The sequence below is a fragment of the Lineus longissimus genome, chromosome 11 (assembly GCF_910592395.1).
Source record: "Lineus longissimus chromosome 11, tnLinLong1.2, whole genome shotgun sequence".
In the NCBI taxonomy this organism is placed as follows: domain Eukaryota; kingdom Metazoa; phylum Nemertea; class Pilidiophora; order Heteronemertea; family Lineidae; genus Lineus; species Lineus longissimus.
In genome coordinates this window covers 6,922,275-6,939,016 of record NC_088318.1, presented here as the reverse complement: position 1 = coordinate 6,939,016, position 16,742 = coordinate 6,922,275, and the positions used below count along the sequence as shown (strand labels likewise).

The window sequence follows — 16,742 nt, the reverse complement described above, 5'->3', positions numbered from 1 at the left end:
ATATATTAAATTCAGTTGTAATCGTACCGTCGCTATACTTGCCTGGTCCTAGACCGTGGTACCCGCACGAGTAGAAGATTTTGAAGCAATTAATTGTCTAGCCCTCATCGGTCCTGATGCATCATTAGTAATCAGGCCAAATGGCAAGTTGACTTAGAGGTAAGGGGTGAGAGTCCAACCTCACAACTGAGCAGAAGACTCGTCTGATGGATCTCTTGCTGAGGTACAGAAGAGTCTTTGTAAATACTGACGAAGAAATCGAACGTTCCCCCTTTGCCAAGATGATAATCAACACTGGTGACGCTCAACCGATTAGGTCTCGACCATATAGGAAGGGACCTGTACAAGAAGGGTTCATTGATGTTCATGATGTTGTGTTGGTGAAGAAAACGTCAGACACAGGAGCGACTCAACCGGGTCTTACACCGGATTATTTGCGCATGTGTATCGATATAAGGAAATTATATTACGTAACAAAGTGTAACATGATACCTTTTGCGACATACGCCATCTGGCGATCTCTGTTATCACTAGATAATGAATGTCGCTTTGTGTATCATAAATGGACCAGGACACCATAAATCGGGTAACGTAAAACGTCATAGTTACCCAATACCCTTGATATCAATGGCTAGTCCGTTGGCAGTTCTAATGCCCAGTATTTCTCTTTTTCTAGTTTAGATCTTCAGTCTTGAGTGAGACGAGGGCAGTTAGGAAAAGACAGCCTTTTTAACAAAGTCTGGGTTATGTAATTTCCAGACCGTAAATGTACCTTTTGGATTATGTAATGCGACTGGTTCCTTTCAGAGATCGATATAGCAGCTGGTTCGAGCCCTCCACTACAAGTTCTTGCCAATTTATTGAGACGATCTTTTTGCGTACAGCGAAACATTTGCATATCATCTTGAACACCATTCTATCTTTGACAAGTTAATTTCAGCCGGTCTCACCTTGAAACCCACCGAGTGTGGATTTTCGCAGAAAGGAAGTATCCTACTTCGGATTCATCATATCAAAGCATGGGGTAAAACCCGACCCAGGGAAATGTAAAATTATTTCAGTGAGTACCCTGTGCGCGGGAATGTGAAGGAAGTCAGAAGATTCATGGGATTTAATTGTGTAACTTTACACGTTTTATTCATCATTTTGCAGATATCGCCAGGCTTGCATGCCCATACAAAGAAAGAAGTTCCATCGAATTGGACGGCCGACTGCCAATCGACTTTTGGCACCCTCAAACAAACGTTAATCAGCATCCCAAATTGCCATTGCCCGATTTCAAGCAGTATTTCGTCATTCAGTGTGATGCGTTCAATTATGGCAAAGGGGCAATTCTATACCAGAAGATGGACGGGGACAAGAGTGTAATTAGTTATGCCGGAAGGAGTATGAACCCTGCGGAGACCCGATACACAGAATCGGAACAGGAGCTTATAGCGGTTATCTTTGCTTTTCTCAAGCTCTTCAAACCAAACATTTACGGCACGCATTTCACAGTTGCCACCGATCACGCAGCCTTGGAATGGTCAATAGTGAACCTTAAAATTAAATAGATCCATTTTTGGGGCAATTACTAGTAAATTTAATTTTTAAAATATCTTTTAGAATAATTTAGAGAAATACATAATTAAAATTTGGAACCGACTGAAATTTATTCTGTTATATCATCAGGTGTATTTTGTAAATTCCTCGCTATCCCAAGAATGACAATTAGGCCTATATTTGCTTGCCCCGACTCATCCCACACCGACACACACCTAGATTGCCGCTACAACTGCTGTTTATGTGTAAACCGTTTCTAAAGCCTGGTCTACACTTGCAAACATTCGCCAACAATTGTTGGCCAACATGAGCCAACATCATGTTGGCGAATGTTTGGGGACCCGTCCACACTATCAAACACAGGCAAACATTGCCAAACAAGTTTGACTAAGTTTGACCGTGTTTGGCATGAATTTGAGGGCAATTTGGAGGGAAAATCAGTCATTTCTCTTCATTTTTTCTTTAAAACAATGGAGAACCACAGGAAGAAAGCATGCCTAGGTGCTTCAGCAGCAATTCTTTCAGTTGTGATTAACCCCCGTCGCCGCCGCAACTGACAAAAGCCATACTTGTGGAAAAAGCATGATGGGGCCTATCACTGCCTCCTTCAAGAGTTAATGGCCTCAGACTTCAAAAGCCTCAAGAATTTCCTGCGGATGGATGAAGCTTTTCGTATTCTGAAATTAAGTGTTCAATTTCTTGAAATTGCCATTCTCTATCTTTCATTGAGGCTGCCATGTTGTCCCAGTAGCTCCATCACATGATCCAAATCTGTTCCCTGATTGGCTGCTGATTGCCCAAAACCAACCAACATGTTGTTCAGAAGTAGCATGGCCTAACATAGGCCAACATTGGCCAACAAGTTGGCTGATGTTTTCACTTGTTTTTGGACCCGTCCACACTGGCAAACAATAGCAAACATGCCTCTGCAACAAGGCCCAACACGATGTTGGCCAATGTTGGCCAACATGTGTTGGTTCATGTTGGCTAGTGTAGACCGGGCTTTACGCATCCATGGTAGTCTCCACGTTTCAGATGCTCACCCTCGCATCGAAAATCCAGTATTTGGGTGGGCTAAAGGAAACTTGCTTATTACTCCTAAACAATGCAATGTACAAGGTTTTGAATAATATTTGTTGTACTTATCAAAGGCATAGATTCACATGCTGCATGAATTTCGCCCCGAAATGATGTAATTTCTGAAACGCAACACCAGTTAATCAAATAGGCAAGACACTTGAGTTTCACCTTGAAGTTGTCGACATTGTCAGATATAATAAATGTTCTGCGTCTTTTTCGTGACCTGTTTTATTTTATGTATGATGTCGGAAACAGACATTTGCCTCCTATTTGGTATGTGAAAGTGATCCAATTACGGCCTATTTAATTCTGTTTGTAACTCTGTTCTGGTGAAAACAAATTTGGGTTGATTGAAATCAAAACTGATTTACCATGGAATCTCGCTATGGGCAGTTCATTAATGACATAACGATGGTGTTTTGTGTGTTTTCATTACGATATGGGTCATGTGGTAATTCGGGTCATGTTGGCCTCCCCTTTGCCTATTATTGAATAGTTTGAAATAGTTTCACTGCACTAAGAACATAATTACAGTTTTCCTGCAATCAAGTCGTTATGGTAATCTAGTGATGCCGCTAACCTCATTATTATATCACAGTATCTGGTTAGACATGGTGTTTGTACTGATAGAACTCATAATCATATCGAACAATCCTGAATCACCGTGTGCAATTCAGATTAAGAACATGCTGCTGAAGTATTTGATAAACTCCAAGACACAAGTTCTTAAATATGTTCTTGTCGGTGTTGCATTCTTAGGGCTGCTCGGATGGAATGCCGGCCTCCAGAGACGCTTGGCTAGAGGAGGCAAAGAAGAGGGTGAATCTCGGCCCCGACGTTCTGTAAGTGGATCGGTTGATAGGCCTTCCTTTGGTCTTACTGGTGAGTATGATTATGGCAATCATCAGGCGATCATCATGGAATTTTGAATTTGAATTTGGTTTGGAGTTTAACAGCAAAAGAGTGTTAAGTATAGGCAGGAACTATAGGCCAGATGATTAAACGATTTACAAAGTCGCAGATAATATTTCTCTTGTGCGACGAATGTTTTCAAAAGGCATAAGGTACTAGATCAGATCCCGAACTGTGCTCATGAGGATCAATTGGACCCCAAGCCTTATGCCAATTTGAAAGGAGAGTGTATTTGACAGTGTGAGCTGCTTAACCGTAGAATATTCCCGTGTGCAGTCCGCAAATTTAAAAGGAGAATGTTTATGGATATACGCAGCCTTGTAGTGCTTTGAATTCACCCAGTAACTCATCCTGCCACTATTGATTGATTATAATGCGAATCATTGTTGTTCAGCGTTGACTTTTCTCAATTCTAAACACATATTTGCATTGTCATACGTGAATGCCTACCAGATGAAGGGCACACATATTTTCCCAAAACAATTTAAAAGTAACTACAGGTTGTACCGATCAAAGCTACAGAATTATTTGGAAAGCTCCCGTACGCCTTGAACACTTTTCAACATTACTAAAATTATCTGAGTGTGTCGTGTTGGACTTTATATCGCCCTTATCACACTTTAATCATGAATGCCAGTCAACGCTCTTTTATTGATACAGGAGGTGCCATGTTTGTACGATGGGGTAGACGTGATTGTCCGAACGACGAGTCTGAACTTGTGTATTCAGGTTAGTATGAGAAAAAGGAAGTACTGAATCAATGCAAAATAAAGTAAGACCGGTCCTACATTTATGGGACGGTCTTAGATTATACAAGAAATTTCAATGATATCAAGAATAGATAAATATAAGTGCTTGAAGTCTAGTACTGGCATAACGGATTTGTAAAGATTAGTATGACTTATATCCAGGAATACTGTAAAATTATTTCAGCCGACGGTGTCATGTGATTTTCGTTTCACCAAATTAACCGTAGTTACTACCGATGAATGCAACCAGTAACACTTATAATGAGCATTTTCGACCGCCTGGGAACAATATAAAAATTATCCTTTTTCACAGCTCACGTTGGTTCATATCGATAGTTTTAACAGGACGGTATCACATTAGTTAAATAATTGGCCATCTCAACATGTGGTTACGCATGTGCCATGCCGATTCATTTAAAAGACTCTGTCTTTCTGCGGGGAGGGATACAGACGAACAACGCCGTTAGATCTGCTTAGCACGTGCCTTCATATAAACAGAGTCTTTCAATATATATTGAAAGACTCTGACATGAGCAACCTGAGACAGTAGTACCCCAGAAAAAACTTGAACGGATTTATCGGTTCGTAATGGCGGTGGCTTAAAACAGATAAATATGACTTAACACCAGACATCTATATACATGATATTGCTACGGTTATCGGAAGTGTCCAGAAATGTTCGAACCATGGTTGTAAATGTATGTGGGATTGTGTCATTTAGGATGCGGTCGACTGTTTTCATGGCTTCAGAGACCAGTGGAGTATTTTTGAAGATGGGAACAGTACAAGTCGTTTAGTTTAATACCAGCAAAAAATGAAGTTAGTCAGTTGGGTGCCGGTCTCGAGCTTTCATGCCGCAGAAAATCCCCTCGTGCTGATCCGGCGACTCGGACCGGTCACTCAGTTGGTTTTGTATTGAATTGTTTCTTTTTTTGTGCAAATTGTAAAACGCCAGCACTTGGCCATTGCGATTGCCTGCGAAAGCAAGATGGCTGGAATTTAGTTTCTCATATATATAAAGAATGGTTCCATCACGTCCATTGTGCGTTGTGATAGCATAACCAGACATGTCAGACTACCTCACCACGATTTCGGTATCAGCTGCGTCGGTTTTTTATTTTAACCTTTCATATATTACTTTTTCTGCGTTGACAAGCTGAAACCCGAAAATCCTTTTTTTGTTGCAAAGCTATGATGAATAAAACAAACTTCAGAGAAATCCAACCGGTAGTTTACGCTAAAAAGCTCCAGAGGATGCGGACAAAATATTTTTGAACGGACAAACAACAACTGTGAGTGATGAACAGTTGAATTTTCTTGAACCCGGACAGGTATTGTTGGGGGATCGAATCACCTCGAGACTGGAGGCTCTGCCGAGTACGCCTGCTTGACCAGGGAGCCCCAGTACGCCACGTTCACTGCCGGTTTAGAGGGTTGGGCAAAGATCATGGGTGTTGAATTTCAAGTCTCGGGGACCAACTTTTTTGACAAGTCAAAAGCAGCCGGTGGCAACCTTCATGATGCTGACGTGGTTTGTGCTGTGTGTCGGAGCAAGGCAAGGGCAAGTCAGGTGAGGTCATTCGAAAATTGAGGGGTTCAATAAGAAAACGTTTACAATACTGACTTCCAAAAATCATTGGACTTACCATTAAAGAATGCATCGTTCCTAATACATCGTTCCTATATCTGTACTTGTAACCGATATATAAGCCAAAATATATAGTGCTGTTATATATTTATATATACACGGAAAATAATGTGTTGTACACGTCGGTACCTAACCAATGAAAGTTGCCTACTTCGTTATTTTTTAGTTAATTCGATGACATAATTCGCTAAGAAGGCAGATTTCGAATCCACAAACGTTTATCATGTTGATATCATTATTATATTCTAAGGTGATGATTCCGGGCCGTAAAGAATGTTACCCAGGCTGGGGCATAGAGTACTGGGGTTACCTGATGACGGGACACTACGGACATAAAGCTCAACACAACTGGGCATGCGTGGACAACACTCCTGAGGGCGACGAAAAGGGAGCACGTAACGACAACGGGGGCCTCATGTACCACGTGCAGGGAGTATGTGGATCACTGCCATGTCCAAAGTACGTCAATGGAAGAGAACTCACGTGTGTCGTGTGTACGAAATAAAAAATCACGTCTACTTATGATGTATATACACATGTACATGGTGAAGCGGAAAATCTGTTCCGATGTCCCGTTAAAAAAAGGGAAACACTTCCTATCGCATCCAGACAAGCTATTTCGGCAATTCTACCGGCATGAGTTACCAAAATTTCAAATGTTTAAATGTTTTAATACAGGTATCGATAAAACCCCGGTCCCGCGGTCCGAAGAAAGGCCACACACGCCTTCTCTGGACTGAGTAAATATCTTAAACACACGCTAACATTACATTTTAAATTATTCCCGATAGTGGGGCTTGGGGTAAATATTCAGAAACGGTCCTATTTCGGTGAAACTAGAGTATGTTCAGTATATACTGCTAGCGCTGCCGCAGGTATCTGGAAAAAAATGTGGTCAAACAAATAAATCCATCCAGCAGTGTAAGACCAACAGCTAAGCAAGCTCCGGTAAGCTATATAGGCCTACGGAAAACTCCCACTTACTACATCGTTTTGTACTGGCCTAACATTTTCCAATAGTAGCGGGCGGGTGGTTTTAAAAGAACAGCCAAAATGTCGTGGGCTAATATGACTATTACGTGTAGGGCTACACGTCTTTTTATATACGCGCGCATTACCCTGGAAGATGTCATAATAATATTATACATTGGTGTTCATCAATTTACTTGAGTTTACCAAAGACAGGTTTCAGTCAGCTTTGCTCAGCAGAGAGTAGACAGCACAGATGAATATACTAGGCCTGATGCGAGTTTTGGTGATTTACGTTTGGACAATGTTTGTTCTTGTTTGTGAAACGACCTACTGAGCATAATTGGTAACACTAATGAGAACGGACAATGTCCATTGATAACCCGCCGAGAAGTTTTACGATTGGTAAGGCCTCGCAAGGGAGCGCATCGAGCCCGAAGCTATGCGGATAGCTTGGCGTGTCAGTCGTTTAGTTGCAGGAAACGTAGAGATTAATATTAATGACTTGTCAATCAAGGAAGAGGACGATGTAGATGGTTTAGAGTTTTTGTTAGAGCCTGAAGATGATGACTGAATTGACATGCACAATGTAGAAATGCATTACAATCAATCGCGATTCAATCGGTGTTGTTCGTTTTGTAATGTTGATTCTAACAGAGTCTTTCAAATAATATTTATTTGAAAGACTCTGATTCTACCCAATGCCCAACTAAAAAGAAGTGCAATAAAGAAAGTCCTCATTAAATTGTATTTGCTCAAGGACTTTCTTTACCTTTCTTTACGGATTTCCCTTCTGGGAAAACTTAGTGAGTCATAGGGCCAGCAGTCAAGACTACATGATACAACTATTGAAATTGATTGTGTTCCTGGACATGATCTTCGCAATAGACATGCCATATTGAAGCGGCCACACCACCTTTCAAAAGAAAATTATTGCAAACGACCTACATGGATATTAATGAGCATAATGAACACTCATTGAAATGGTTATGGTTATCCCACTTTCAAAGGCACAAATTCGAACCTATGACAATAATAGTTGCAGTACATTACTTAGCAAGTTGTGTCATATTCCACCGCCAAGGGAAACCAGAGATGCCTGAACACACCCAATCACCAGTTGATGATAAGTAGTCAAACAAGAACACTTTTTTGCATCATGGTACTAACTCTGTGTAGCTACAACTCGCAGGGACTCTGTGATGGTAGACTCCAGTACATAGATCGATTATGTCAAATGCATGACATAGTGTTGATATAAGAGACATGGTTATTGAAAGACAATTTGAATTGTATCACAAATCATGTTCAAAATATGTGTGGCCATGGTATTTCTGCAGTCGATGATGCAACGATGTTAGTAGGTCGTCCACATGGTGGATGCTCAATTTTGTGGAAAAAATCCCTCATAATATTACAGGCTGTATCTATTACCAATATAGACAACAAACGGTTGTGTGCTGTATGCTTTAAAAGCACGTCAGGGAAAACAATCCTAGTTGTAAATGTATATGCCCTGTGACTCGGGGCTGGGTAATCTTCCAGAATATCGAACAGTTCTTGATGAAATCTCAAGCATTGCACTATGAACTGCTGCAGACTACCTCTTCATTGGTGGTGATTACAACACTGATTTTAGGCGACATAGCCAGAATACACTCGCGTTGAACCGTTTTGTAGAATATGAAAGTCTAGAGAATCGTATGTCTTTTCATGAATCTAACATTCCGTTCACATTTGAGAGTAAAATCAATGGTATAAAATCAATTTTAGATCATTTTCTTGTGAGTGCTAACATGATGGATTTAATCACTCATTATTCCTCTATTCATGAGGGGGACAACCTCTCAGACCATTGTCCGATTTCATTGACTTTGAATTGGACTTTGAACATCCTCCAAGGCACCACAACGTTGGGCATAATGTAAAGAGGACTAATTGGAATGCTGCTGGTGAACATGACATCACTGCTTATTAAGATAGGTTGGATGAATTTTTGGGTAATATTCTAATTCCACCCGACTTAATGCAGTGCCAGAATGTAAGTTGCACAAATCATAATGTCTCAATAGATACTCTGTTCCTTGAAATTACTGAGGCGTGCATACAGGCTGGTGTTGAGAACTCAGATTGTCATGTTAAAAACGTGAGCGGATAATCACTGGGTGGAACGAGATTGTTGCGGAGGATAAAAGGAAAGCCATCTTTTGGCATAATCTCTGGAAATCCAACGGATCTCCAAGAAAGGGTATAATAGCTAAAATTAGACGACGAACTCGTTCACAATATCATCTCTCGATAAGGACAGCAAGGAAAAATGAGGAAGTGATCAGAGCCGATAGTTTGGCTGATGTCACGGGTCGCAAAGCGTGAGGCCGGGGCGTGTCCTCCTGTCCTCCGTAAGATGTTGTCCGGGACTGCAGCAAATGATAGGGACACTCGGCTAATCAAGAGGTCGGGAATCAGATACGCCGAGACGAGAGGAAGTCGTTGAATGCAAGTTAATAGGGAGTTTCCGCATCGCTTACGATTACGATTACGATTACGATTTCAAAGTCGTAATCGTAATACTCTCAAAACCGGCATGAACCAGAAATTTTGTTCCCGCATTCACACCAACGACTTGGTGTACTGTAGTATAGGCCCTATACTCTGCTCATGCTCTGGGTGCACTTTTCTCGGCGCTAAAACATGATCAAAATCGCCGTTGATCAAATTAAATGCAGTTCCTATTGACAGATATGTTCTAAAGTATTCTTCAATGAATATTTCACCTTGAATTTGATATGTAGCGTGGAAAGTAGGTTTTTCGCTAATCCATGTAATCGTTTTTCGACTTACGAAGCTCAGCCGGAATCCTCGTAAGAACGAGACGAAAGTACCATCGATGATTTCGCTGGGGACGACGTCTATGGTAGGCGGGAGGGGACATTAATCAGAAAATATATGGGCCGATTAATTACATACGCCGCAAAGGCCTCCCGCAAATGATGCGCCGCAACAATGCCCCGCTAAAAACACGCCGTAAAAGAATGCACCGTAAAAATCTCGCCGCGTGACCCAATTTAAACCAATCAGGAGCCAAGGACGGTTTGAATTTTGCGGCAGAGGTATTTTCGCGGGAGTCTTCTGCACGATTTGCGGGGGACTTATGCAAATTTCGCGTGAGACCTTCGCGGCGCACTTCTTTAACCAATCAGAGACATCGTAACTTCGTAAACCCGCGGGAAAATACTCCACGCAGTGTCTTATCCATGCATCGGATTGCGGAGGTTGATAGATCGCACGGTATGGTAGAGTTGACATTTTACAGGTAGGTCAGGTAGTATTGTTTTTATGTAATAATTGTTACCACTATAGTAGAAATGTAACGAATTAAGAAAAATATAGCATAGAATTTTTTGGTAGTATTTTGTCGTGGATTAGGCCCGGGGGCGATCGCGACTGTATGTGAGAAAATAGCAGGCTATCGCGAATGACAATGTGTGTCGCCCTATTTTAAAATGGAATCGTCCGCGCATTTCTCCAACCATGTGCTATCTTTACACCATGTGCTATCTATACAGAGCCCAATCAAATGTGCACACATCCACATATACTAGAAGGTCTCGGCCCTATTTCAATTTACCTCAAGTGAATAACTACGCAGGCCTTAGGCCTTAGGCCAGGCCTAACAGTACACGACACGTCATTGACATTGTTCTTCAAATTCCAAATTTAAAGAACGTGTCGTACACTTTTATAGTAATTAGGCCTACCCTAGCATTGCATAGGCCTAGGCCTACGCCCTAGGCCAATGAACGCGAGGGTAGGCCCTAGACCTACTTAGTTTATATAATTCGTCTTGGCTTCGAAGTTCAATCATCATCATGTCATGTCCTTTTGCAGGACAGGTGTCTGCCGGTAATGTATGTGTCTGTCACTGACCATGCTGACTACATGCACTGATGCACTGTATGCACTGTCAGTGTCAGTGTCAGTGAGCATGCTGGGTGTCATGCATGCGCAGCCATGTGATCATCAGTCAACTATAATAATAAATACAAATCATTACCTCGTAGCAAATGACTGTATGAACGTTGGCCGATGCAAGGCTTCGTTCAACTCATTCTGAGCAGCAAGAATACCCGGCAGCGGCATTTTGACATTTAAATCTAACAATTAAAACGTTTCCCAAAACTTTTTAACGCCTCGCGAACGACGACTGTATGCAGTGCAGTGAGTAGATGCACAAGATAGCACATGGTTGGAGAAATGCGCGGACGATTCCATTTTAAAATAGGGCGACACCATTGACATTGTCATTCGCGATAGCCTGCTATTCTCTCACATACAGTCGCTCCCCGGGCCTAATCCACGACAAAATACTACCAAAAAATTCTATGCTATATTTTTCTTAATTCGTTACATTTCTACTATAGTGGTAACAATTATTACGTAAAAACAATACTACCTGACCTACCTACAAAATATCAACTCTACCATACCGTGCAATCTATCAACCTCCGCACACAGATGCATGGATAAGACACTGCGTGGAGTATTTTCCGGCGGGTTTACGAAGTTACGATGTCTCTGATTGGTTAAAGAAGTGCGCCGCGAAGGTCTCACGCGAAATTTGCATAAGTCCCCCGCAAATCGTGCAGAAGACGCCCGCGAAAATACCTCTGCCGCAAAATTCAAACCGTCCTTGGCTCCTGATTGGTTTAAATTGGGTCACGCGGCGAGATTTTTACGGCGCATTCTTTTGCGGCGTGTTTTTAGCCGGGCATTGTTGCGGCGCATCATTCGCGGGAGGCCTTTGCGGCGCATGTAATTAATCGGCCGAAATATTCTGATTTATGTCCCCTCCAGCCTACCATAGACGTAGCACCAAAAATCGATGACGTCAAACACAAATCCTGATCGTAATCGTAATCGTAAGTGATGCGGAAACTCGCTAATAACACCACAAACAAAAGAAACGAATTGTCATGCTAGTCACTGATGTCCACACAAGAATATTCAGTTTCGCAGATTTTATAACAGATGATATCACAATACTGGTGTGAGCTTACTTCCACGACGAATTGATAAAATGTTTAGGCCTGAAGCTAGAATATAGTCACTGCTCTGAAGCTGACTGATCGTTACGCTCGGAAGCGGAGTTGAAACTATTGCCCTGAGGCTAGATGATGAGCTCTGCTCGGAAGCTGACTGTTACGCTCGGAAGCGGAGTTGAAACTATTGCCCTGAGGCTAGATGATGAGCTCTGCTCGGAAGCTGACTGTTACGCCCGGGAGCGGAGTTAAGACTATTGCTGCTACTTCGTTGAGTGCTGTTCGTTCTAAAAACGTACCCTTATTTAGGTATCAAAATCAATAAATACCGAACGAACGGATCTTCAAACCCGTAGAGTGTGCGTCATTGCACTTTTCTGTACATGTAATTCTAAATAGTTAGCGTTCCCAAGGTTATCGTAGTCTGGAAGTTCAAGCTCGAGATGTTATCTATCTTGTACCATCAGCTTACACAGGTGTTTACGGTGTTTTAGAGAAAGCGTGGGCTATGTTAGCTCCAACAATTGCACTACGAACTATCTGACTATGGCAAGATGACCAGATTTTGACATTGGCTTTTGGCTAAAATTAGGAATGGTTTGGAGATAGGAGTTGTTTGGCCATCTTACAGGTTTTACAAGCTTGTCCGATAGTGGTTTCTTAAAGGGTAATTTGATTGTGTACATGAAGTACCTGAGGCTGATGTAGTAGATAACAGTTTAATTTGTTATTTACAAATGAATTATATTACATTAGTGGAGTCATAGCATAGAGGATGGGATTGTTTTACAAATTGGGATGACCTCGTATTAAAACAGCTGATAACTTGTTAAATCGAAATGAAAATAACATCTGGAAAGAAATGAAGAAAAATAATCGGTCGTCCACGCAGCTCCTGAATAATGTGGATGAACACATTGGTATTGATGCAATTTGCAATCATCTTGCGGGTAAATACAATAACCTTTATAATTCGGTATCATACGATAGAAATGAAATGGACGCACTTTTGAATGATATTGATGTTAAGACAGCCAACACCTGTCATGGCGGGCATAGTGCCTGCTCTGCGCGTCATCATACAACTGTTGAAGAAGTCATTTCTCCCGAATAATGTTGATGAACACATTGGTATTGATCCTATCCCCTTTTCTTTTACGGCTTATATCGATGTTTTACTCCCGAAACTAAAGGGCTCAGGGGTCGGATGTTTTATAGGAACTAACTTTGTTGGTGCGTTTGGCTACGCCGACGATATCATTATTTTATGCCCATCAAAACTATCTTTGAATATACAGCTGCAGATAGCGGGAGAGTTTTCAGTCGAATATATGATAACATTTAATCCCACCAAATGCAAACTTTTGTTTTTCGAATCTGATCACGGCCGAGTGGACTACCGGGATATTTTTGTTCTTTTTCAGGGGGTCCGTGTTCAGGCCGACAGCACGGCGGTTCACTTGGGTATTGTTATAGGCCCAAAAAACGAGACTCAGATATTATTAACACCGTGTCAGATTTTAACAGAAGGGTGAATTTGTTACTTTCTAAATTTCACTACTGTAAGGTCGATACAAAGGTTAAACTATTTACCACAATTTGTATGTCATTGTATGGGTGCACGCTGTGGAATCTATCAGAGAAGTCCAGAGAGAAGGTTTACACTGCTTGGAGGAAGGCAATTAGGAGGCTGATTGGTCTTAACCCCAGAACACACTGTGCTCTTGTCCCTACCTTAATCAACTCCGATCCGATTGATTTTATGCTCCATATCAGGCTGTATAATTTCCTAATGCGAGCTTCACTCTCAGAAGACATCTATGTAAAATTATCTTACAAATTGATTAAGGGTGGGAGTAACTCGGATGTTCTCACATCTCTCAGTTTAATGGCATAATCATACAACATTCCTAGGCAGGATTTTGTGGCTAGAGGTAAACCAGAGCCTGTCAAACCACGAGATGAAATTTTGAGGAGAGCCGCAGCGATCAGGGACTTCTTGGGACTAAGGGACAGTATGGACACTGATGATAAAGCAATGGTAAATGCCATTCTAGACTTCCTGTGCACACAATATATCTCATAAGCACTATCTTATGGTGACTGGGGGCTGGCTCTATTTTCTGCGGCCGTCCTCCGCCGGTTTTTTTAGGCTTGATGTACAGTACACTATTGTAAACATACAAATTATGTTATGTACGGTATTTGTGAATCTTTTTGTCACCTTCCGTTCTTTTGTTATACGCACACCACAATGTAATCGATTATTACATGAATAAAGATACATAATGATAATAATTATAGACGGCGCCACCGTGTTAGTAAAGGGTATTTTTAGCAGATGAAACTATTGTCTAAGTTAATGAAGTTTCAAAGCCCTTCTATGTCTTTACTGATGTTATAAAATGATAGCAGCTTAGTACTACTGCTAGTAGTAAAATGTATGTCCTCTGTCCTCGGCAAGAGACAATGTCAAAACCTGTCATTGATGAGAGACAAAGTCAAAATCTGTCTCTGGTAACCACTGTATTCCAACTGTGTATTCAGTGTTGGTCCTTTCTGTCTTTTCAGTTTTCACCCGATCTGTGGAATATTGTAAGATATTTACCAACAAAGATTTAAACGACATACATTACGACTTTATTACTTCACTGAATGAAACAGCAGCAACTGCCACACCCTCAACGCTAGGACGCTTTTTCAGTTCAGACCGCCCTGGAAGTTGCTGCTAGTGACGTCAGTCTTCGTGACGTCATACCCCTGGTGACGTCATGCCAACCGATGACGTTTTAGACACATTAGTTCCGTATTGATTGGGGAGATGGCACTGGCGTCTCTGATTACGTCATGGAACCTCGGAGTAGTCTGCTCGTGACGTCAGAGCTCGTGACGTCACGCTACGTCCCTTGTAATGAGACGCCTTGCCAACCGATGGCGTATTTGATGTCCAGTCGGCATGTTGGTCCGCGTTTAGTTCTTTAATGTGCGTCCGTTTCTGTTTCAGTGTGAGCCTGTGTGAACTGTATGTGTACGTTTAGACTCCGTCGTGTAATGGGCGCCCCAACCACGTCTGCCATGCGTCGAAGATGTGACGTAGGCATACATCATTCCTCGGACCCCAAAATATGACGCGTTCTAGCAGGCCAGGTGATATTATAAGTAACCACAGTATCGCCGCCTCTAATGTCTACGACCATATCGCGTTGAAAACACCGGTTCTCGTCCGATCACCGAAGCTAAGCAACGTCGAGCGTGATTAGTACGTGGATGGGTGACCGCCTTGGAATACCACGTGTCGTAAACTTTTGAGTTTTCTCTTCATGTCCCAATCATTTTGTTTCTTCTTCCCTTGTAGGATTGTTAAAATGAGAATGTAGGCTACTCAGTTTTTGATTTTTTCCATCTCATGTGTTATTTGCTGATGGAAACTGTGACTGCAGAATGAAAAAAATACCATAGTCCCATAGCCTTTGCATAACTTGGGTCAAGAGCCTGGACAAAAGCCTCGAATACACATGACAATTCATCACTTCTGTTTGGATTAGATTTTGATACAAGTAGCTGTCTAAATCATAATTTCATCCACAAGTCGTTAAGTTTGTTTTTATATTATTGTGATTCAAAACTGGCTTTGATATCTCTTTTGAACACGCTCGTTTTAAGATCTATTGATTTGTCGAAGTGTAGCAATGGGTGTGCAGGAGATGCGCTTGTGTACAACATTAGAAAAGAAGTAAATATGGTCAAGACGCCTCCAGTCTGTTAAAATATCAGTCACGTGACGGGAAGACCTGAAACCTCATTGCAGTTGAAATCTAAGGGTATAAACTCGAGTGCTTGGCTTTGTACATGTAGGAATAGTTAATTCGGCAATTTCTTTAGTTTAGAATTTGGTTTTCTTTGTTGTTTATTGACATGTAGGTCAATTATACAACGCTGTGCGCAAGTAGACCATCTAAACCATGGGAAAAATGCAGTGTAGGAATGAAGTGTATAAATATCAGCTACACTATTATGTATGCCAACACAGTATTCGTCGAGCACTCTGATTCGGTGACAGTAAATGCCCTTACAGTTTCGTTACAGCAATGGCCTTTGACTATCTAATCGTCCAACCCCACGTATTCCCGCTAATTGCCGAACAGTCCATAAGGAGACCAAGTTATGATGAAGCGATTGGCTGCCCAGGGAGTCTTCTCCGTGCACGAATAACAGTTTCCAAACGAATAAATTGTGGACTGTTTAGTAGTATATGTAATTTCTTTTTGCAACATTATACATGTATTTCCATTTTCCATTAATTTATTCCCTATCATGAAACCTTTTTGGAGACCTAACATGAGCTGCACAATTAACCCTACAACCTAAGTATTTCTGGGTCACGTGGAGTAAGGCACGCACATGTAAGGCGAAGATCTTCCCTGAGTCTCACCGCTAATAATGTGAACTAGGGACCTTATGCCCTCGGTGACTTTATCTGACCAGATGCTAAAAAGTGACAAACGTCCATCAGAACCTTCCAGCAATCAGCCAGTTCACATAATATGACATCCGGCCGGTTCTAAAAATTAGTCTTAACACTACTCTAAGCAAGAATTTGATTTACCAAGTCATCAGACTCATATCTCAGAATCAGAATTGGATCTTAAAAATAATATTTTCATCCTGAGGACCGGCTGGACGTCGTTTATTGAATATGAACATTCTCGCAGAGTTATATGTATTATATTTTACAGAACTATCCGTTCACAGGTTCTGAGAGAAAAAGCATAAGCATTATGGCAGGCGGAATGTCAAGTTATT

The 16,742-nt window shown here is 41.5% G+C and overlaps 1 protein-coding gene and 1 non-coding gene across 2 annotated transcripts; both read left to right on the top strand.

Annotated features, from left to right (window-relative positions):
• Positions 1 to 3,244: 3,244 nt before the first annotated feature.
• LOC135495755 (uncharacterized) lies at positions 3,245 to 7,634 on the top strand. The gene is made up of 4 exons (XM_064784641.1): positions 3,245 to 3,504; positions 4,195 to 4,263; positions 5,615 to 5,853; positions 6,182 to 7,634. The coding sequence occupies exons 1-4, from the start codon at positions 3,309 to 3,311 to the stop codon at positions 6,434 to 6,436; spliced, it is 759 nt and encodes a 252-aa protein (XP_064640711.1). The 5' UTR covers positions 3,245 to 3,308; the 3' UTR covers positions 6,437 to 7,634.
• Positions 7,635 to 15,124: 7,490 nt separating this feature from the next.
• LOC135496430 (5S ribosomal RNA) lies at positions 15,125 to 15,243 on the top strand. Its single transcript, XR_010448684.1, has one exon. It is a non-coding gene; the product is annotated as a 5S ribosomal RNA (ribosomal RNA).
• Positions 15,244 to 16,742: the final 1,499 nt, after the last annotated feature.